We start from the raw sequence: 23642 nt of genomic DNA on the forward strand, positions 1-23642 counted from the left end.
TTCTTGTCCTCCTGTCTAGCTCTTTGTCCCACTCTCTTTGCCCAGTCAGTCCCGGTTTTCCCACTGCACTCTGGTTTCTTATTAGATCTATTTCCCCTTCCCTTCTTTCCCCTTGCCCCACTGATTCTCAGTCTCAGTCTCCTCCAGGCACCTCATCTGATCAGTCTCCCCCTCCCATTCCCTACTATTGGCTTGCAGTTCCCCCTTGGCTGCCCTCCCTGGTTCCCAGTCCAGTCTCCTTGCCCAGCCAATCCCAGTCTACTAGTACAAATCTACTCCTCTCTTCATCCCTGCAGATCCATCTTTTGTCCTTTCCATATTTGAATCAGGCAGTTTTCTCCTTTTGGCTGCTTGGGCCTGGGGGGAGGCGGTGGGGCTTTGGATCAGCCATGGCAAATCAGCTGAGAAAAGTCAAGAGTGTTGTTGGGAAATCCATCTACTAGCTCTGCTATTTTCCATGCAGGACCTAGCTCCAGATCCACCGTAGTCCTAACACAATTTCTTCTGTCTGCACATTTTAAAGCAAATACATGACATCCTTTTCTTTGTATTCTGAAGGACTAAGACACATTTTCTCTGGTCATCTGGAAGACCTTATTAGGGATACAGTACTGTTGTTATCCAGCCCTGCCACTGCAATGGAGAATGAATTTGTTTTCAGCAGTGATACAGCTGTTTTAGACCAAGCCACTGATCCATCAGCTTCCACGATGGTTCCAGAATCTAATGAAAATGAGCCTGAAGGCTTAACGTTTTATCACATGGATCTCTATGAATCAAAGGAAAGATTAGAAATCTTTCCTGAAGAGCTATCTGGAAGAGGAGATGAAGGACTGGACGAAACCAGCAAAGAGTCAACAGGGCCAGGCGAAGAGTTTCCAAGTTCTGACCAAAGTCGATATGACTTGGAAAAGGAAGTTGATGAACTAACAAAACTATATGGACTTGATGAGGATAAAGAAATAGAGAGTGAACTCCTGGGTGGGAATATAGCTACGGCTGGGATTTTAGAGAGCAAGACGACACTAGCTCACAAGGAAGGTGAAGCAGTGGGATCATATGGCTCCGTATATAATGCACCAAAGAGCAGTTCACCAGTAAACAACTCTCAGCAGAAAAAGCACATGCAAAGCACAGAGGAACAGAGCCTTCCTGGCAAGGGTTCTCAAGATGAACATGAACACCTACGCAATGCAAGAGCAGATGATGAACTGCATAATCATGCAAGCGCCAGAGAAGAGCTTAGGAGTTATGGCAGGCAAGATGAGCAGAGTATTCAGGCAAACAGTGACGAGGAAGCCGCTGATATTTATTGTGCTACCTGCAAGATTCCAATTAGAGCATTTGACAAATTGTTTGGTGATCATAAGGACCATGAGGTGACCCAGCTTGCCAATGCAGTGAAAAGTGCAAAGGTAAGACTAATCCAAGAGGACTCTTCCTTTGTTCTGCATATCTGTTAAATAGTGTTCAAGCCTATTAATAATAATGTTGTGTTTGCTAGGAGGAGATTCATAAAAACATGTGTAAATTAGAAGAACAGATTGCTCAAATGGAAAACTTTGCCAGTCACTTGGAGGAAATTTTCATCACTGTAGAGGTAAGCAATTTGCTCTTTGGTTAACTCTGCAATGTGGGACCAGCTGGGTACTCTGCTTTGACAAGACTGCACTGTTCAGTTTTTATACAGGATGAGTAATTACAGCAATAGAGGCCATGGTTACCATGGACAAAATGGTACGATACTGTGCACTGCAGTAGATCAAGGGCTAGATTCAAACTTGGCTTATTCCAGCTCATCCCAGGGTGCTTGGCCACAACAGTGACAAATCTGATTGGAGGGAGGTTGCAGTAGCACAAGTAGCTGAGGGTGGCAGCACTGCTGAACAGTGGAAAGCTGCTGGCACAGAAGCTTTGATTTCCTCTCAAATATTCCCTCCCAATGGACCCCCCCCCACTTAGAGAGAGTGAGGATGCAAGCACTAGCTGCTCACCTCCCCTAGAGTGAATGCATGAGTCCCCAGTGGTGTGCTGTAGTTCCCCACGTGCAGTGGATAGATGGAAAGACCTAATCATTATAACTGGAAGGTACATCTATTTGTGTTTCCACTTTTTAATTTAGAGCTGGTTTTATCCACACTATTGTTTTTATTATACATTACTATGTTTGCATTATATCTGGAATGAATGACTAGCATCTCCAGTGCCTTTGTGGAGCTTGGGTAGCTTAATAAACAGTGGTTATAAAATAGGGTCATTATTTATAATCTAATGATGGATGATATTGCAGAGTCTAGGAACTATATGTAACAACATTGTCTCTGTTGTAACAATCACTTCGATTTGATATCAGTAAGATTTTCCTTCTTGCTGACCTCAATGGGCTTTGGTTCGGGCCTTAGATGAATAAAATACAACCCAAATGCCTTCCAGGAGAACTTTGGGAGGCAAGAGCAGAACTTCGAGATGCATTACAATGAAGTGATGCAAACATTAGCTCAGAGATATGAAGAAGAGGCAGAAGCCCTTGGTGAAGAGAAGAAACAGAAGCTGGAAGCCTTGTATGGGCAACTGGTCAGTTGCGGAGAAAATCTTGACACCTGTAAGGAGCTGATGGAAACAATTCAGGAGCTGTGCAAGGACAAGGAGAAAGCTGATTTTATAAAGGTAAAGAAATTAAACTGGCGAGACCCCTTAAGGATGATCTATTTCCCCACAATTCTGCCCAGTCAAAAGTAGAAGGACCCGCCATTAAGATCACGAAAGGCTGAATTTCCATAGAATATTCAGAGCTGGGCATTCACTCCACTTGCTACGTTTATGATGTCAGTGCTGCAGGTGCTTTGCACATGGCACTAACTCAATCATGATGCATTCCGCATTACTAACATGCATCAGCAGAGGTTTGTCACCGATAAACTCGATTATTCATGGGTGTCATTTTGGCTTGGGAAAAATAGTGTTTGTTCTCCAAGGCTAACCACTTAGGAAACCTTTGAAGTGCTTAGCAGTGTTCATTGCCTCATGCAAGCTTAGCTTTTTTGCTCTAGTGTGGGCTCACAGCAGGCAGATTAATGCAATTGCTTCAGTGGATGTTGTTTCTCTTTGCTCTGTTTTGTTCATTTTGCTAGGAAGTTCAAATATACAGTTAAACAGGAGGCCCCACCTACAAATATGAGGGACTCCTGCGAAATGATTAATGAAACCTGCCGTTGAAGTAAATTAGAGAAATATTTTTCTTTGACAGGTGCCCCTCCTCTGGGAGATAACAGGAATGTTCAAAGCCGATGAGTGATCACTCTAATCTTAGCTGTCCCATGATTGGTGTGTGAAGGGGGAGAGGAAGGCCTGGGGAGCAATTCTATAGCACAGCAGAAGCAACTTCTGAGCTGGACATTACAAAAAAATAAAATCAAATCATATATCACTTGAAGTCCAACCTCCTGGATCTCTTTGCTATTTTAAGCTGGCCTATTGAGCTCTTTTCATGATCTGACATTCCCCTTTTTTGCTCCCTCGTTGGGAATAGCCCAAAGTTAGTTTTGCATTGGCCCTAGTAACCACTTTTTAAAATTTCTTCAGAGGTCAGAATGCTCCCCTTATGTAGCCTGGAGGGGAGGAAATAGATGTTGATCACAAGCTTGTGCACATGATAGGTTTCAGCCATGCTGCTCAGCTTGAGATGGAGCATCACATGCTGTGACCTGGGCTCTCCATGGGCTGCATATCTATATTAAAGATGAGAGTGGCCACAGCCTGCCTCACTGAATTCAAATCCAGGTGGCCTGCAGGCTCCTGGAAAATTGCCAGCCAGCCCTCAGTTAGGTAAAGTTTGGGCAGCTCGGTCTTATATTCATGTGTGGTGCTCAGTCGCCATCAAATAAATCTCCATCACCAGGAGTGGGGGGCATTGTTATTTCTCCAGGAAAAGGAGACAGGTCATTCAGCAGATGTATCTTCATACAAATCTCGCCACAGATGTGCCCTTTCTCCTCCAAGATGCTGCTTCTTCTGCTGGAGCCACTCTGTGGGCATGATAGCAAGTCTTTGGACTCTTGATTTAGTAAAAGCTGGGTGGGTGGGGACAGAGGTTGGTTGGCGCTGATTTACATCCCATGCAATCCTGTTGCAAATTAGCTCAGGATCTAGCCAGATGAAAATAAGAATAAGCCTGGGCTTCATTCTTGGTATCAGAAGTGTTATGAAAAAACAAGCTATCTAGCTCTACATAGCAGCATTTGGAACAAACTGAGTCAGACAAATCTGCAATTGTATAATCTGCATTTGGGTTAATAAGCTAAATTACTACGTGTAAGACTTTCTATCTTAATGTTTTTTCTCACTTTTTTTTATAGGCTGCAGTAGCCATGATTGACAGGTAAGATCAGTAGTATTTTGGTTTGCTTTTCACTCCTTCTCATCCAAAATAATCTTCTGAAAATGCTAAGGTTGAGTATCCTGTGTTCTCAAATATTTACTAATTTTGTGACAATGTTCTACATTTGATAGGGGTGCACCAAATATTACTGAAGCTAGGAGTTAGAGCTCGTCAAATCTTTCTTCACTATAATTTCAGCTTCACCTGGAAACGTCTCCAAAACAAGTTTAACAGCTTGAAAAAGCACATCTATAAGAGGCACAGCGTAACTAAATCAGTGTCTCTTTGGTTTAACGATAGAAAACTGATTGTAGTGACTGAAAAACAGGATTGCTCAAGATCTTAAAGAAATGCTCTGGATACAAATCCGCCTAAACTGGACTCTCTAAATACACGGATTAGTAACAAGCTTATTTATACATTAATAAGGAGGTTTAGCAAATACAGCCATGGGTGCTCAAAACTGAGAGCATGAAAAATAGTAATGGTCAGGAAAGAGCTCTGGGATATGTTAAATCAATTGCAAAATGTATGTTTTAATTCACTTCAGTCCATCATAAAAAACAAGTAGAAGAAAAAAGGTCTTTCTCCCTCCTCCTCCTCCTCCTTTTTCTTAACTGTGTAGCACCTACAATAAGACCCTGACCTGGCTACTGTACTATGAATAATAAACAAGAAGCCAGTTTTTGGAGACAACAGCTTGCTTCCTTCAGAATTAGAGCATTAGGGGAAAATATTCTCTGTCACCTGCTTAATGGGGACCACCCTATCTAGAATGCCAGTCAACCCATTGCAAGACCAAGAATGACAACGGGATGGACTGTAAGAACTAGCTACAGGATTTGGTCCCAATTTGGCTATAAAGAAATTTGAGCACTAATCTCATGCATGTCCAAGAATACAGTTCTGAATAAATGATGTGAGCTATGTGACAAATGGAAGCCAAGGTATGTCTTGTGCAATCATCTAAACATTGTTTTGAGGACACAGCTCTCTTTTTAGAGTGTCAGATAAGGCAGGTTCTCTATTGAATGGTAAAATAAACAGCTCTCATCTTCCTGTTGACAGTGATATTGTGGCCTGAAGGTCTCTCAGAGAGGATGGTACGAGCATCTTATAGGAATTAGGCTCTTTTACACTTACAGGTTGGGAGAATTCTTAAAAAAAGATATGGATTTAGAGCTTTCAACTCTGCCACACTTTGAAGACAGAGTCATAGATTTCTCTGATGTTCAACAACTAATGGAGTCCATTAATACCATCCCAGGTACTCGTTCTATTTGATCCTTATTTTAATCCTATTTAAAACTCATTAACTGTGTCATGTTGAAGGGAAGCCTATTACTTCTTTTAAAGGGAACTTGCAAGGGCAAAAAGTTAGCTTGTGTGCCTATATTTTGTTTGTATATTTATGATCGCTAAAAGAGGCTTGAAAGTTATTTTCATAGATATTTTTTCTGCTCGTTTTTTAACCTTAGAATGATCAACACTGTCAAGTACGGTCTTCCCTAGTTTTCAGGATAACTTATTGGAAGACTCAGAGAAGTGGGTTCAGAGTTTTCTCAGCCTTTGCTTGAAGTAGCAGAGGTGCTGACTCTGTCACAGTTGTCTTTTCTTCCAGCTCATTGTACTAAGAGATTAACAAAACAAAAACCAAAAGTTTTAAGCAGTTTGAACCCCTTCTCTCAATTAATCAGATTTGGTTGCTTGCTCTTCTGATGTTATCCCGTAGCTCTCCAGAAATCCATGGACTCCTCAAAGGAAAACAAGGTACATAAGAGTTGACTTTCTAGTGATTAAAAAAAAATCCCCTTTGAAAATAAGATCTTTCAGGCCTTTTTTATATATCATAAAGAATCAGAAAAGACATGGCACATTTTTAAATTTTTTTTTGCTGGTCACCTTTAAAAAGTTGTATTGGTGCAATGAAAGGTGCATTTAACCTGTTTGCCCTTGAGCATTATGCAAGCCAAGTGTCTGACATGTTCTTTCCTTAAATTTGTGCATTCAACATTACCTCCAGAGGCTCCTAAATACTAGAACTAATAGCTCTACCTGTTGGTATGCAACAGTGCAGATCACTACAGACTTCTCTTCTGAAGCATCCTGCATCCTGTGTAATATGAGTCAGCTTCCAGTTTTCCCTCCCTTATTCACTAAGAGTCAAATTCACCTATATGCAGAGGGCCAGGAGCTCTCAGGCTGGCTCATGGGACAACCAAGTTTAGGGAGATGCCTTAGGCTAGGGTTTAAGTTTTTGTTTTTGATTTGATTCAAAACAAATCCCAGGAAGTGGGTGAGTTTGGACCAACCACAAGGGGCCTGATCCTCATTCCCACCAGTTTTACACCTTTGACTTTAATGATATTACTCCTGGTGCACACCAGTGTCAGTGGGGTAGAATCAGACCCAGTGTGCGTGGCCTCTGACCAGAATTAGGGCTCTGTGTTGCCATGCAGCAATATGCAGCAGAGAGGTGTAAATTGTAGAGCACTCGCTACAGCTGTTGCTCTCTAACAGTGCTGTGTGGACCCTGCTGATGCGCTCTGAAAGGTTCCCACATGAATGCAGTTCTGTTTGAAACGGGACTATGTCCACGCCCCCTAGATACCTTTTTGGTTTTTGTCTGTGAGTAACATACCACGATTCCATTGAGAGATAGTACCCTCACACCCTTTAATATTAAAGAGGGAAAGATCCTGTTCCTCTCCATCACTGACGTGTGTTCATGAACTGAAATATCTGTCTTCATTTTAGCTCCTTCTGCCCCGGTGATAAATCCCCAAGCTCCCAACTCAGCGACTGGCACCTCCGTGAGGGTTTGCTGGGGCCTATTCTCAGATGACACTGTCGAATTCTACCAGCTGTATTACAAACAAGTCAGCGACGACACACCTAGTGAGGAGCAAGCTGGTAAGAAGGCACAGACTCATGGACACACGAAGGCTCTAGTTCAGAAAGCAACTGGATCCTGAAACCATTTTCAGCACCAGTCTCAAAAAGGGTTTCAGTGAATATAGCTGTACCTGCTGTTGCTAGTGCTCCAGGGATAGCTGGTAGGGGTAGCTGATCCAACATGAGGTATTTTAGAGCACAGATCACCATGTTATCTCTGTGCCAACTTAAGAACCCACAATCATTTTGCAGTTTAGCTCAATGCCATTAATAGACTGCAATTATTCCTTCCTGCCCCACACCACAAAAAAGCACTTCCCAATATGTCGCAGCTACCCTACTTACAAAACTACATTAGCTAATACTTACCGTGTGTCAGCTCTCTTGTTGAAAACCGTTCCAGAGCAAAGTCAGTTTTCCAGCATCGATGGAAGTCTGAGAGTGCTAAATGGGTTGTTTAGAAAGGAAAGTCAAACCCATCTAAACTTTACAAGATCCAAATAATGAAAACAACATTCTTTGCATGGCCTCTGTACATTTCCACTGTTGGAAGAAACGGCCAGTGCATGGGAATGTGCAGAGTCCATCCTGAAGAAACTCCAGTGGCAGGTGAGTAACCTTCATCTTTAGCCATTCATTTTTGTTTTGTTTGGAAAACATTAATAATACAGAATTTGATGCTTCATTGCATTTATGTCCCCATATATGACAGATGGATGAAGGGACCCCCTATTGCACCATGACTGAGTGAACAATGTGATCTCAGAGCTAGCCAAATGAACAAGACAGATCAATGGTGTGACACTCAGCTCAGAGCATAATAAAAAAGCATGTTTTCCCTCAGTTGGGGCAGTGATTCAGAAGGATGGGTGTCTGTGTAAAGAAAATGCATGATTACCTGTTGTTTTTCATTTCAGAGCTTATGCTAAAAGTGAAAGAAACATACTGCACAGTAACTAATTTGGTGCCTAATACACAATATGAATTTTGGGTCAGTGCTTTAAACACCACCGGCGTCAGCCCAGTGAGTGAAAGAGCAGTTTATGTGACAGGTAAATGAACTTCATGGCTATAATATGAATAAGTGACTTTAATATTGAAGTTAATGTCATTCTCTGGGCTTTATAATAATAATACTTATTCAAACTGATTCTGCTGGCATGGTGCTTTTAGTATGGTGTAACTCCATTGGCTTCAGTGGAGTTACTTCTGATTTATACTACAATAATAGAGAACGGGCACGAGGCCCATTATCCTCATTTTAGAGATGGAAAACTGAGGCACAGAGGTTAAATGATTTATTTAAGGACACAAAACAAGTTATTGGCAGAGCTGGGAATGGAACCCAGCTCTGCTGGTTCCCCTATCTAAGTAATGGACAATACAGGTTTGTAAAGTTTTTACCATTTTGTCTGTCAGGCAGCACTTTGTAATCACGGGCAGTAAAAGTAGATTTTGATTAGTGATGAGTCTGAGCCATAAAGTTCAGATCCAGATCTGAGCATCCCTACATTTTGGTGTGTTCAGATCCAGAGTTTTGGTTCAGCCCATTATAGAATGAGGGGACCAGGCATGACACCTGGATTTGGCTCCAAACTTCACCAAAATTCAGGAGTGCTCAGGTTTAATTTAAACATTTGTAAAGGTAAATGTGAGTGCAAGGAGCATTTTGAATAGGCAATGCTCTGAAATCACAGGCAATTTAATTAGAGTCTGTGCAACGCCTCATAAAATCTGAAATGCCGCAGAATCAAGCACAGTCCCTGGTTTGCGGTTCTCTTTCCTAACACATTAGCATCTAACTCCCCAAGAGCAATTTAGAGTGAGAACTCACTCCAGAAGATCTCCTAGGCCCTTAGGGTAGCTGGCTGATGCTCTGTTGTTTTAAATTAATAATTCATGCAGTGAAGATAAAGGACAATGGCAAGGATAAACTGACATGAACAAAGAAGAGGAGTGTTGGACCAGCAAGCACCCACATTTCTTTCTGAAAAATTGTTTTGCGGTTGCTATCATAAACTCAACAGCTCAAATAACGCTTCTGACTAGCACCAGCATTTATCTACCCAAGAGTTTGCTCTACATTGGGGAGGTCATATACGAGTTTAATTTACTATTTAATATCAAGTAATCAGTTCTGTGGAAATTAAACAACAACCCAGGAGTGTTATTTACAAAGCATGTTTATAGCAAATCCTGTAACAAAATGGCTTAGAATCAGCTTCTATTTTATCTATATTTTAGCTCCTTCACCACCTATTGTTAAAAGAAAGGAGAGCCGAAGCTGTGAAAATGCAGCACTAATATGCTGGGAATCTGGAAACATGAATCCTGTTGACTCCTACACAGTTGAATTGTCCAAACTAACAAATGGAGAGAATGGAGATATCATTACAGAGTGAGTCAGTAACCTATCACACAGCCTGGGGATGTGACACAATCTCCTGTCATATGTCATGCAGTATATTCAAAGCACTTTTAGGCTGAAAAGATGAGACAATATACCCTGAAATATACAAATGCATGATGCACAGCACAAGCGTTGGAGAATCACAAGCATATTCCTTGTTCCCTGACTGGATAAGTTCCACTCCTATTAGTATTTTGGTGTGAATGCGCACAGAAAGCAAACAAACATTGTTTTCCATATAAAAAGATTATAGATCACGTTCTATGACGTTAGTAAACTTGATTGCAGAAAGTGAATTTACAAGGGATTGGAATGTGGGTGAAGTGCAGTAATTTTAAAATCTGAATAAACAGACATTCCTCCCCCCGCCTCCTAATATTCACTCTGGTGGCAACTAACCTGGAAAGGGTAAAATAAAGTAAATTGTTCTAGGTTTAAAGAGAAGCAAATCATTTAATTGTCTTGTATTGTTTGGAAAAATAACTTCAAAAAATTACCTTTATTATGCAGCTCATAATTTTCCATGTATTTATTTTCTACAGATCTATTGTTGGAATTCCTAATTGTGAATCTCTAATTCAGCTGCAGCCAGGACAAAGTTATCTTATCTCTGTGAGAGCTGTAAACATGGGCGGTCCGAGTGAGAGAAGTGAGCCTGTCTCTATCCACACCACAGGTACTGTCATAAATCTCTAATAAGCTTTAAGAGCCTGATCCAAAGCCCAGGGAAATCAATGAAATGATACCCATTGATTTCAACAGGCTTTGGATCAGGCCCTAAATCTTTTGTGCCTATTCCCACTTCTGGTATTTTTGTGAACTGAATTTCTTGTAATAAGAAATGTATCATTTTAACTCTACATATCAAAATAATGTCTGTGGATTATATTTGCTGCTTAAAAATGATTGATTTTTCAAAACGCTGCTGAGAGATTAAATCAACCCAGTGACTGTGGATATTGCCCATTTATCCATGAACCTACACCATATCAAATTCTGACATGCAGACAATCCAAGAAGGCTAGTTGATTTTACTTCAGTCCCAGAGTTACTGCCTCGTAAAGATGACGCTTCTGGGAATTATGGAAGAATCAGTCAATCAGCACTTTTCATAATAGTTACGCAAATCCCTCCTGCACAGAATTTCTATTTTGTTAGTGTGTCATATGTGGTTTGGTTCCTTTTACTCCACAATTGTAATCATGTTATCATCAAGTGTGTGACATTTCAATCTGCATAAATCAATCTAGATATTTGAAATTACAAACAGCCACTTGACTTCTGCTGCACTGCATGTGTTTGCTTTCAGTAATACATGCCAATAATTGCCATGCTGTTGTTTGTATTGAAGTAACTGCATTCTGATTATGCTGATTTCCCTTGGGATCAGTGCCAAGATTTTTTATCTTCGCAAAGACTACATTATGCAAACTCCAGATACTACTGGAAATTGTAACACAAAACTGGAATGCTAAGAATGTCATCAGCAGTGAAAATGGATGCCTTTGTTATCATCTGAAAGTGCTTTTACTGGGGATGAAATACGCACTTTCAGTATTACCCCTGCAGCACATGTTACTCTCCAGCATGCCCTGGGCACAAAGCATCCCTGCACCAGTGCCAGGCTTAGGGGATGGTTCATGGGAGACAGGACAATGGTGACTTTATGCCACTTATGTGCCTCCCCTTTGCTGGGCTGGCCAAAAGTTACTTTGGTCCCTAGTCAGGTTAGAGCAGCCTGAGGACTGCTCTAACTTACATCCAGTTGCCTTTAAACTCAAGGTGCCATGGTAGCAGCTAGTAATAGCTGGAACTCAGCAGTACTTCACCATCCCCTCTATACTCCCTAGCATATCCTGGCATGCCCCATGCACTGAGCATTCCTGCAGCCAGCTATGCCTTCTCCACAATTGCTAGGGAACCCTCTTAGGTAGGAGGAATTCCCTGGGAAGCAACTACAGTGGCTTGATAGCCACTTCACACTAGTGGAACCAGTGTACAGTAGCTGCACTGCAAAAATGAACTGGGGCCCAAGTTTCTCTCTTTCTCTGCTGGTTATAACAGCATAGACATATTTAGAAAAAAGCATCCTTTTGCTTCCACTGGATCAGCAGCTACCTATAGTAAGATTCTAGTGCAAAAAGATCTTGACTGTACTGTGAGCCTGCTTTGGCCCCTTTGTGCTACTGGTGGATCCTCCCAGCAGGAGATTGCTCCTTATATAGGGGCCCCCTAGGAGGGAATTGGGGGGGGGGGGGAGGGTGTAGTGCATCGTCAAGCTGCAGCTTCCCAGGAATAGGATGCTTTGCAGGGGACGAAGGCGGTATGAAGACAGCAAGTGCCCTGTGGTGTGGTGATCTCCTGTGGGCACATTGACCCATTGGGGCCATAGTCAGCCAGTATTCGTTTGGAGCAACACTATGTTAGGGAATGAAAGCCCTAGATTGGGGAGCTGCAAATGGCTCCATTGCAGCTTCTGCAACCAGCACTTACAGGCAGCAGTTGAGGATTGAGGTCATAGTGAATAATTTAAACCCTTTGCCCAAGTCAGTTTTATTTTAAAAAAAAAACAAACTTTTTAGATCCTGATAGAGATGAGCCAAAACCAGAACTTCAAAACTCCCCTGTATTTCTTAGAAAACGTCACATCTTAATACTTGGTTCTCAGCCCAACTCTTGACTTTTGGTCCTAGGCCACAGAGCAGTGGTGGCCAACCAGTCAGAGACGAAGAGCCCCAAAATAGCTATAGATACCAAAAAGAGACACATTTACCTTACCCTCCCCCGAAAGTTCACGCTGATCCATCAATTTTGACAGCAGCTTGTCAATTTCACATTTGAAAGTAAAAAATTTTTGGCGCCCCATACAATGCGTGGAGCCGCATTTGATAGAACAAAGAGCCGCATCTGTATGAGCAAAGAGCCGCATGCGGCTTGCGAGCCGTGGGTTGGCCACCCCTGCCATAGAGGCCTGTTTTCTGTATCAGGATGACTGTGGACAAAGAGATGTGTTGATAAGCTTTTGGCCTGTAATGGAGGAAACTCACAAGATCAGCCTCCAGTCCATTTCCGGTACCCTTGCTAACCCTAATCTGGATCCAGACACTGCTCTCCTGCCCAATCCTGTCTTATGTATACGTTATGCAGTTCATGGGTGTTGAGACTGAAATAAATTACAACCATTCTGTTCTCTTACAGGCACTTACTTTTATCTTGATGAGGACACTGCCCATCCTTTGCTGTCTGTTCTAGAAGATGGATTAACAATTGTTTGCAGTGAAATAGAAAACCCAGAATATGCTTTGCCCTTCCATGATAAAAGTTTTACAAGGTATATGTAGGAACTTAGCATTCACAGATGTACATTTTTCATGGCTGATTGTTTTTGTTTCCTTGCAAGAATTTTAAATCCTCTTTAAAGGTTTACTGACTTGATATACCTTTTCATGTTCAATCTAGGCACAGATTAACCTCTACCATGCCAAATGAAAGCCTCAGGGATGAATCTTCCTCTTGTAGCACTGTGTATATAATGTATAGAGGCCTCATTTTTCAAAAGTGCTGATAGATACCTCCATTTTTGGGTTCTAAATTTGATGCACCTTAGAGGGACCAGATTTTTCAGTGCTGACTGAGCACCTGCTCTTTGAAAAAATCAGGTCCCTTTACATTTTAGATAGGGTCACTAAAATCACTATTCACTGTGGAATGTGGTAGGACCATTATACGGATGTGATTCACATCATAAGGCTGATAAGAGCCAGAGGCGGGTGAAATTTATCACACAACCTTTTTTCCCCGCAGATTCAGCAACACAAGCATTTAGTAAATTCATGTGGATCACATAGAATTGTTAGGGTAAATACAAATAAACAAACAAAACCCAAACCATTTAGTTTAAACAGTTTCAAAACAAAACACTGATTTTTTCAGTGAAAAACAACTTTTTGTTTAAAAATTGCCTTTAAATGTATTTAAAAAACAATGGTTAAAATGGTCAACATTCAAAAAAAATCTTTTGATTTTGTCACAACATGTTTTATTCGACCCAAAAGGCAATTTCTTTTGACTTTTCAAATAGCTGAAAATTAAAAAAAAAAAGTCATTATTGAGTTGAGGATGGTGGTTGAGGGTGGTGAAGCACTGGAATGGGTTATCTAGGGAGGTGGTGGAATCTCCATCCTTAGAGGTTTTTTAAGGTGTGGCTTGACAAAGCCCTGGCTGGGATGATTTATTTGGGGTTAGTCTTGCTTTGAGCAGGGGATTGGACTAGAGGACCTCTTGAGGTCCCTTCCAACCCTCATCTTCTATGGTTCTATGACATGAAACAAATTTTTGTTTAGATTCTATGGAATTGCTGGTGAACCACAATATCCATTATTTGTTCAGCTGTAGTAACAAGCCTCTAGTAGGGTCAGATCAGCACTTGCATTGTAATCCCTTGTGTTCATCTCCTTTGAAAAAATTGTCTGGAGATTGAAACTTCCCACAGCTCAGTTTCAGCACAGAGGTGATTGTTTTAAACTCACTTCAATGTTAGCTCTCCAGCAAGCCCAGAAGAGGGGAGACAGGTAGTGAAAAGCCACCTTTGCCTCTTCTACACCGTGCATGCGCTGAGCATAGCTTGGGAACCGAGACTCTGACCCTCAGACATTAGCGAAAAGGCCTCATTTTTAACTTAGTCCATCTTCAGAGTAGAACACCTTTAAACGATTTCCAGGCTCTGTTGCTTTGTTATCAAAACTCTTCCCACCCTCCCCCCTGCATTCAGAGGGGCATTGTTATTGAATTTCATATTGTTTTGCTTGCTGTTCATTTTGTGGCATCATTAGAATTTCCTCTGTGACTGCTTCAGCTTGTGTTATATCATTTACATCATCCTTCTCATTGCATGACCCTTACGCATAGAGACTGACCTCTGCCTTTGAAACTCATTTCCCCTTCAATTCTGCACAGAGCCCAAAGCACAAAGATAAATGTCAAAAAACCGGCTCAAAACCATACGCTCTTAATCCAGCAGCAGCAGTATTTTAAAATTAGCATAATTACAGATTTTTTCTTTTAATACACTGATCCAACATTTACACACTGCAGAGCCTTTCAGAGGTGGTGGGAGTTCCCTCCTCCTGCGCTCTCTCTCCCCTATTACTAAAAGCTGCCAAAGTTGCCATGGCAATGTCGCCTCACACGTAATGGAACACAGGGATGTGTCTGAGTCCTTGTTCTTGCTATTCATGGATGCTGATATTTGGGACTGTTTTTATCTGTCGTTATTGAAAGGAAAACACCTACCCTGCTTCTTACTAAAGATTTAACAACCATGGCTAAAATCTTCAAATTGACATCGGACCCTACGTCCCATTTTCAAAAGTGACTTAGGTACTAAGGCCCAGACCCTCACAGGTATTTAGACATCTCAGGGCCAGATTTTTAAAAGTATTTAGTTGCCTAAAAATGCGGATAGGCCCCTAGCAGAACTTTCAAAAGCACGTAGGTAATCTAACTCCCACTGATTTCAACATCTTTAGGTGCCTAAATACCTTTTACAATCTTGCCCTTAGGAACCAAAGAATCATTGAAAATTGGTGCAATTTAGTAGCCTAAAGGCCAGATTTACAAAGGTATTTAGGCACCTAAAGATGAAAATAGGTGCCCAAGGGGATTGACAAACGTGCTTAAGCAGGTTAGGAGTTTTCGACAGGAATTAGGTGCCTATCTCCCTTGGTTTCAGTGGGAGTTAGGCACGTAAATACATTTTTAAGATCTGGGCCTAGGTCATTCTGAAAATGCGATTCAGGCTCCCATTGTTTCCTACGTGCTTAGATTAAACTACAGCAAAAATACCTTTCTATTAACCATGCAGAGATGAGTTTTTAAAAACTAGAATCTAGTTGCGTTCATTTAAACTTCACTAGTCCCAGCATTACACCTTGGCCCAAACTGGAGTCTGGGGCAAAATCTGCAGGGTGTGACACTGGCTACTCTCAGAGGCAAAATATTAGACTATACGGCCCACTGATCTGGCCCAGTATGGCAATGCCCACGTGCCTGTGTGAGGGCCTCCCTATTCCAGCACCCTTCTCCCATGTGCAGACCAGTAGTTAGCCCCCAGAATCTGGCCCTACGTGTTTTGACTTTGAGCCAAAATTAGGCCTTTTTATATTTAAAAGAACCAACCCAGCACGGCCCAGCTGAAGCGTGCATTTGGTACAGCAACACACAGTCCATTTCCAGACACTGCCAGGTAAATATCATAGAAGCAGTATGCACACTGCATTAATGCAGTGGCTGGAGAACGAACAAAGCTTAGCCCTACCTGGAAAACATCTGGCCTTTTTGCCTACGGATGTGTGTGTAACTAGATGGCACAATGGTAAAGGAACCAGGAGCGAGAAGATTCTCTCCATTAAAGTCATCCTGATGATTCTTAATGGGAGTTCAGACAGGGGCTCTTTTATATTGAACATAAACAGCTGGTGCTGGCACACTAATCATTTTGAACTCCGAGACTGAGTTTTTGAAGCTGCTGTGATCTCTCTGAACCCCCTACTATGCCAGGATATTGGAAACAGCTAATGTGCCAAAATGACTAATACAAATGCTCCAAAGAAATCATACAGCAAACTTTTTTTCCTGAAAGTTTATGTAATCTGAAAACCAAATAATGCATTTCCTTGTCCTCAAAATCAGATGTGGGCCTGCCATGCTGGCTTCGCAACCGTAATTACTTATGGTAATACTCTGTTGAATTTGAATTCAGTTAAGAATTGTTGCTGGTGCATTTTGTATGAGCTTCCCCCAAGCTCATAAAAATGCAGGACATGCAAAAGATGAGCTGAATTCAAATTCAACAGTCTTTCTCCCTGGTCTTGAGACATTGACTTGGACTTCTAATGAAATACAGAATTGCTTTAAGTGGTTGCTGCTTAGGTATTGCATGGTCTTGGAATCTTCTCTCATGGCGTATGTCCCTCTTCATCCATTGAGCTCCCCGCCTGCTGAGATTTTAATCATGCCGAAAGGCAGCTGAGCTCTGTACTTTTGCCAGCTAAGCCCTTTGCCTTTGTAATTTACTTCCACAGAATAAAAACAAAGTCTGTAAATCCACAATTAAAACTTATTTGTGTGATTTAGCACCAGCTCTGTTCTGTGACACTGACATGAAGGGGCTACAGCACGTATCTTTCCAGAGGAAGACTGAATACAGCTGGCTAGCCCTTTTGGGCTCACTGCCCTGGATTAAGTGTAGTTGAGAAGTTTTAGTAGCATACAAATTGCTAAAGGTACCAAACAAATTAACTCTGCCTCTGTCTAAATGCCCCATGGGCCACTGAGATATAAAGACAAGATTAAGAAGGAAGAAATTCAGAAGCAGTTTTGACACCCATCCTGCTCTGCATACAAACATGGGGTTAGCGTCTGCCATTCTTACTCACACTGAGTCTTATCCTACTCCTTAAGTAGCCCTGTTATGTCTAACATGTTGGTGTCTGTGTGGGGGCAAACTGGAAGGTAACACTAAAGCCCTGGGAAGAAACACACACATGCAGCTAACAGTTAGCTTGGCCATGTCCCCTTTTCCGTGCTACACTGGCAGCAGGGAAAGGACTGGAAGGGCCCCAGTTTTGCTTCCAGACCACAAGTAGGTCATGACTGCTCTGGGCCAGTTAACCAGCTGTAGGGTTGGGTTCTGCCAGCCGCATGGCACAACATGGCTGTGCAACACCAGGGGATCAGGCCCTGGCTTCCAGACATTTTGCCTTTTCTATGATAACCAGCCTGTGAATTTTTAGCTGAAAACCATCCTGCTGGAGCGCTGGCTCTTATAAAGCCTGATCCTCCAGTCAATGGGAGTTTTGCTATCAACTTCAAGGAGCGCAGGATCAAGGCCCCACTGAAGCACATCTGTCTGGCTCTACGCTGCTTGCTGTATGCTCTGCCGGAAACGGATGCACAACAAACAGAAACTAAAGCTTACTGCTACAACAGTCTCTCTCACAAGCCTGATTTATCTGGCCTTCTAGCTATGGCATGTTAAATCCCACCATGTTCATTCTGGTATAACAATGGTATGTGCAACATCTTGGGTCTTTGTTTCTTGCAAATTACTATTTGGCCTAAAACCAAAAAAATATATGCTGCTATTCTCTCTTCCTGTAAGATACCAGGGCATACTTTTATTGTATGCAATTTGTATTGTATGCAACAGACATAAACCTTTAAAATTTCATTAAATGCAACAGGATGAGTAAATATGTCCTTTGTATTCTCTGGGCCAGATCCTCAGCTGGTGTAAACTAGCATAGTTCCACTGACTTCGGGAGAGCTATATCAGTTTATGCTTGCTAAGAAGCTAACCCACTTGTTGACAAGTCAGCCAGCTCCGCTTTTATTTGTAAACATTTAATGTTTGTGCGCAAAACGTAAGCTTTTTAAACAGTATGCAGAGAATTCATACAAAATAACATGCTCCAATTTTCCTTCCCCAGATGCATTGCTATCCTGGGAAGCATGATACCATTCCAAGGGAAGCATTACTGGGAGGTGGAAGTCGATGAAAATATGGAATACAGGGTCGGCGTGGCTTTTGAAAATACTCACAGACACGGGTACCTGGGGGCAAACAACTCATCCTGGTGCATGAGGCATATTGTCACACCCGCAAGGTAAACACTCTAGGCTACAGCACTCTAGATCATCCCAGAACGACAGCTATATGTGGTATCCAGACCCTAAAGTGATGGGCAGATTAAAAAAACCTGAGCCAGGCACTGAACTGCGTGGCTGTGAATGTCCATCTTTGGCTCTGTGAACTGGTAATGAAAAGATATGTATTGGAAACAGTATACAAAGGTGTTTAAAGCTGCTTAATGGTCATAGTCATCAGCAGCCACCTCGCCATGAAGTGGGGCCATTCAACATTTAAATCCAAACAAAACCTGTGTTGTAAAAGCTGGTCACAGACCCCGTTTTAGCTCGTTCAAACCCCAACTGGATAGAGCCAGGTGATGGATCCATTTAGACTGTAAATGATGCAGGGATTTGGCTAAACTCAGAAGTACATAATTATTTGATCCCCCCGCCGTGAGGCACTAAATGGACATAACTAGATGCAAGGTGTCTTTTTGCTGCTCCTCAACTCAGCCTGCAGGTCAGGACCCAGACAGAACAGCGAGTGCTTCCGGAGCACATGGGCCAGTGGGCAGGGTAGTATGTCCAATGACATAACGTGGCCTCAAGGAGGCTGGCTCTAGTCTAGTGCCCCCTCTTGGCCACTCACCAAACTGCTGTGAGGGGATCCAGCTGTTGGTTCACCATGCATTCAAAGCCTCCAGAGTCTGAGCACAGCCCAAGCACTGTCTGCATCTTGAGGTCCCTAGGCATGCACTCAGGATAGAGGTCATCTATCTAGATCCTCCTCCTGACAGCTACAACCATGTAGTCCATCCGACACCCTCTCTTCCATAACATAAACGCACAGTCTCCCAGAACCCCACCTGAAGATGTCAGCCTTCTGGTTTACCTCTTCAAGGGAGCACATAACAGGCATAGCATATAACACACCATCACTTTGCAGGGGAATCTACAGCACTTTTGCTCCTTAATAGCATGAGAACCAGGCAGATCTATACAAATATAAAAAACCTGACACACATTTCCCTGCCTCATTTTCCTCACCAGTCCAGAGCGTTCTTTGGGCTAAGACCTGGAGTGTCTGGGGTCATGCACAGTCCTTCTGTTTCAGTGCATGGCTTGGGCTCTGAAACAATGAGCCTTCTACCCCCAGCTTGCCTATTCTGACCCCTTCCCCTCTCTAACCCAAAACTTCCTGTGTGCGCGCCTCTCTGACTGGTCCCCCTGCACATCCTTTTATCACCTCCTGCTTCTATCACCTCTCTCTCTTTGTCCTGCTTGGGGAATTTCCACTCTCTTCACTCCCCCCCTTCAGACATCTTCTGCCAGCTCCAGGCCCTCTCGTTAGCAAACCCCCTGCCCAAAGTTGCTTCACTCTGACTAGATGGCAGCTGGGTTCTAACGACCCATCAGTACCTCTGGTCTAATGGACATGTGGCACAACCCTGCCAGCCAGGAGTGGGGACCCATCACCGGAGGGATATTCATCATACAGCAGTTTGCATAGCTTTGTCATATCAACCAGAATTCGTAAGGTCACAAACAGGTCCCACACCCATCCCCAAGACCCCTGGCCCTGCCTCCCAACAAGCACCTAGGGGCAAGCAGGTGATGCAGCACACACTGCACTGCTCTGAGCAAGCGTAAAGAGCGCTCCCTGAGGTGTTCTCCCTGCGTGCCTCACCCAGGGCACGAGCGCTGAGGGGCTCTCCATGCTCACCACTCTTCAATGGAGCAAGAGCTCAATTTGGACCCTGGCTAGGTGACAGCCCTGTTAATATCTGGGCTCGCGTCTCACAGCGGAAGGGCTGCTGCTTCCTCTCAGAACAGACCAAACTAAACATATTACCTCCTCTGCCCTGCAGGAAGGCTAGTTTGAGGTCCTTGCTAAATGTGGCGAAGACATGTAGTTAGTGACTCTGGAGGAATCTCATGAATAAGGACCTTCGGGGTGAAGATAAACTGACATGGGCAAGGCTCTTCCTGAGTCACTTTTAGGCCCTTCTCTGGGAACACCTAGGGAAAGCAGATTGTCTTTGAGAATGGGCTGGGAGGAGTGGGTGGTGAGGGAAGAAGCTGTCCCTTGTGAAATGCTGGATCACTACTGCTGCTGCAAAGCGGTTCCCATTTCCACTCCCAAGTGCTCCCACGGGAACCCAGGCTGCGTTCTCCGTCTCTGCACTGTTAAAAGGCTCGGGTTTCCGGCTGCAGTGCTCTGCACGAGGGGCTGGTCTACGAGTGTCTGAGCAAGTGTTAAAGGAAGGCTCCTTTATTTGTATGGAGACAATGGAGGAGAAAAGGTCTGACTCCATTACAAGCACTAAAAGCAGAATGCCATTCCCTTGTGACTCTTAGCTGTATCTCGGGCGTCATGACTTAGCGAGATCATCATCTTGTAAATGAATATGCAGTAGCTGGAACCGAGTGGTTTTTCTCAGCAGCACATTCTGGCTGAATTAGTTCTTTGGGGAAAAGCAGCCAGAGATGCAATTTAGAAAACACAGCCTTACAACTGGTGTCAGTTACTTTGGATGCCATCAACCTCTCCATTAAATTAGACAACCGTTGCTCAATGGGCTAAATTCCCCCATCTGCTAACAGGAGCGAGCTGTGTCAATACCCCCAAAGGGGCAGGCAAGATGGCTCAGCAGCATCTATGGCCTCTGGAGCACCTTCTACAAGACTTGGGCTCTGGGGGTAATAGGGCTGGATCTAGGGAGGTGGTGTGGAGTAGCACAGCAGTTGTTATTTACACCATGTTCTTTGCCAGAGCCTGCAGTTATCCAACTGCAGCTCTGAGCAGGGGATAAAGCTGCGGCAAGCAAGATTAACCCGCAGTGGATTCTACTGTGCAGCTGGAAGGGAAGGCAGCTGGCACAACGTAGCTCCTCTATGGAGGAGGAGATGGCTTCTGAAGTTTTACCGATGCCTGTTGCACCTCTGGTCACCTGCTCAGTTGAGGCCAAACCCCTGTGCATTTAGCAGGGACGGGGGAAACATGTGAGGTCACAGCCCCCTAGTCTGATTTTTCCCAGATGGGGAGATGCTGGGCCCGTGTAAAGATTGTGAGTAAGACTGCAGCCGACAACTATAGCTGCAGTGATTTAAAGAGACTGTTCATGCTGTGGGTGGGGTGAGACAGTCTGTGCCTTGTGGGCGGGGCAGGGCTGTACATACACTGTGGGCAAGGAGGGATGGTCCATACATTGCAGGGTGGGGCCATGGGTAGAGTGGGATGGTATTGCAGGGCTCGACGTACACTTGGGGGCGCAGGGACCATCTGCATATTGCAGGAGTGGTGGGGCTGTACATGGGACATGGCTGACATTGGAAGCAGCTTCCCTCTACAAGTGGCAGACCATTCTTCATTTCTTCCTTTTTAACTTGCAGGCACAAATATGAATTTTTGCACAGCGGGACAACCCCAGACATTAGGATTACAGTCCCCCCCAAGAGGATTGGCATCCTGCTGGACTATGACAACTGGAAACTGTCTTTTTTCAACCTGGATATTGCTCAACACCTTTATACATTCAATGCTCACTTCCAGCATTACGTGCATCCCTGTTTTGCTTTAGAAAAGCCAGGTTTCCTAAGGATACGGAATGGCATTGCAATGCCCACATTTACTACTCTTTTATGATCTATGGCTTGAGTGGCAGCTGCTGAGCATGGCTCATCTGTGCATAACAAACTGACCAAAGCCCTATATCACAGTCACTTTCTCCCTTTTAAGTACACACACTTCATGCTTTAACCGCCCAGTACTGCACGCAGAACATCTATGAAAGGCAATGGCCATCAGCTAAAGGCTTGCAGGATTGCGCCTGCAGACTGCTAGATCTGTTCTATATCATTCAGAGGCTTCATGAGCTCAAAGTTTCTCAGCCTGTGGCAGCATTATTAAAATATATCTGCCCTGCAGATGGGATGAGCCTCCCAACCCAGCTGGACAGGCTTGTGCTAGCACGGTAAAAATAGCAGTGTGGACACTGTGGCTTGGGCTGGAGTTCAAGCTCTCAGGTGTAGGTAGCAGGAATCTTTCAACCTGAGCTGGGCGCTCAGTCCCACCTCAACTGTAGATGTAAGCTTATGAGCTTCTGAATGCCCACAGAAACAGAGGAAATAGCTCCAGGATTCAGATCATGGGAAACGAAAGTCTCTTCCTTTTAGGGCACTGGTTTGAATCCAGTCCAAGCTAAGAGTGACAAGAAGTTGGTCAATGTGAAATTAGTCAGTAGGGTCAGCCATGTTTTTAATAGAGAGGAATTCTAATCAGAAGAGCCATCACTACACTACACTTAGCTCCATTGTCAGCAGTCTCCCGAGAAGGTCAGGTCTGAGATCGACCGTCCTCCTCCTTTCTAAAGGTGATTGCATCAGCTGAGGTTTGACACAGAGAGGGGGACGTGAGTTGGGAGGTGTGATTCCCTGCTCGTGCAGATGTAACCATGCTAAGCTCACTAAAACACAGCAGTGTAGCCGGGGTAGCATGGGCGGCGACTCAGGCTAGGCAGGCAAGAATGTCCCCACCCAGATACTCTGGGTATGTCTGGAGGTGGCTAGCCTCAAGTTATATCTGTACAAGCTGGGAATCATAAAGCCCAGCTCAAATGCAGAGGTACCCAGAGCGAGGATGGCAGTCTGCATTGCTCGTGTGCACAAGGAACTCCGCTATCTTATAACAATCACTGCTTTCACAAAAGCAAGTGATTTCTAGTCTCATTTATGATTGACGAAAGAACTGTACAAAGATGACCAGAAAAGCAAAGGGCTTAATCACCATACAGTTGTTAGATGAAACTTAACATGCTCATAATTTACACAAATACCATAAAGCTGATCTTAAAGTCAAGTATTTTTGCAGCTGCATGAAGTCTATGAAACAAAATAATCAAATATGCCTCACTCTCAAGTGAATCATCAGCTTTTACCACTCTAAGAGAGGCCTTGTGAAATAATCAACCATGCATTATATGCTCAGTCATTAAAGAAATTTTGCAAAATGCCAATGCTTCTCATTCAGTTTCACACTAAAACTGCAGACTAGGCTTCATGGCAATAGGCTACCTGCAAATAAAAGTCACAGGCATCATTTTTAGCATGAGCTACCTAGCCACACTCACTTACACCCCTAGGTGTCAACACTATTGCCACTCACAAATCTATTCTCTCTCTCTCACATTCACACACCTCACGACCGCAGCAAGAGGGAACAGAATCGTGCCCTTAGTGTGAGGGCTTCCCCACCCAGGTTTGAAGTACTCTGACCCAACATTTGATTTCAGTTGCAATTTATCTGTTTGGACTTCACTTAGGGATAAC

The 23642-nt window shown here is 43.4% G+C and overlaps 1 protein-coding gene across 1 annotated transcript; it reads left to right on the forward strand.

Annotated features, from left to right (window-relative positions):
• Positions 1 to 638: 638 nt before the first annotated feature.
• Positions 639 to 23319, forward strand: FSD2 (fibronectin type III and SPRY domain containing 2). Its single transcript, XM_067555745.1, has 12 exons — positions 639 to 1415; positions 1505 to 1600; positions 2434 to 2667; positions 4356 to 4378; positions 5524 to 5645; positions 7136 to 7291; positions 8191 to 8325; positions 9518 to 9671; positions 10226 to 10359; positions 12882 to 13014; positions 18173 to 18349; positions 21708 to 23319. The coding sequence occupies exons 1-12, from the start codon at positions 639 to 641 to the stop codon at positions 21958 to 21960; spliced, it is 2394 nt and encodes a 797-aa protein (XP_067411846.1). The 3' UTR covers positions 21961 to 23319.
• The last annotated feature ends 323 nt before the right edge of the window (positions 23320 to 23642 follow it).

Source organism: Emydura macquarii, unplaced genomic scaffold (assembly GCF_026122565.2).
Source record: "Emydura macquarii macquarii isolate MOO-44397 ecotype Brisbane River unplaced genomic scaffold, CSIRO-AGI_Emac_v2 contig_1644, whole genome shotgun sequence".
NCBI lineage: Eukaryota > Metazoa > Chordata > Testudines > Chelidae > Emydura > Emydura macquarii.

What these genes read in the sequence shown, in the direction of transcription:
- FSD2 (XM_067555745.1), top strand. Translation starts at nt 639, where the DNA reads ATGGAGAATGAATTTGTTTTCAGCAGTGATACAGCTGTTTTAGACCAA. An exon ending in AGAAAGCTGATTTTATAAAG is followed by an intron (nt 2,668 to 4,355) that starts GTAAAGAAATTA and finishes TTTTTTTTATAG; the next exon opens with GCTGCAGTAGCCATGATTGA. An exon ending in ACCTAGTGAGGAGCAAGCTG is followed by an intron (nt 7,292 to 8,190) that starts GTAAGAAGGCAC and finishes TTTTCATTTCAG; the next exon opens with AGCTTATGCTAAAAGTGAAA.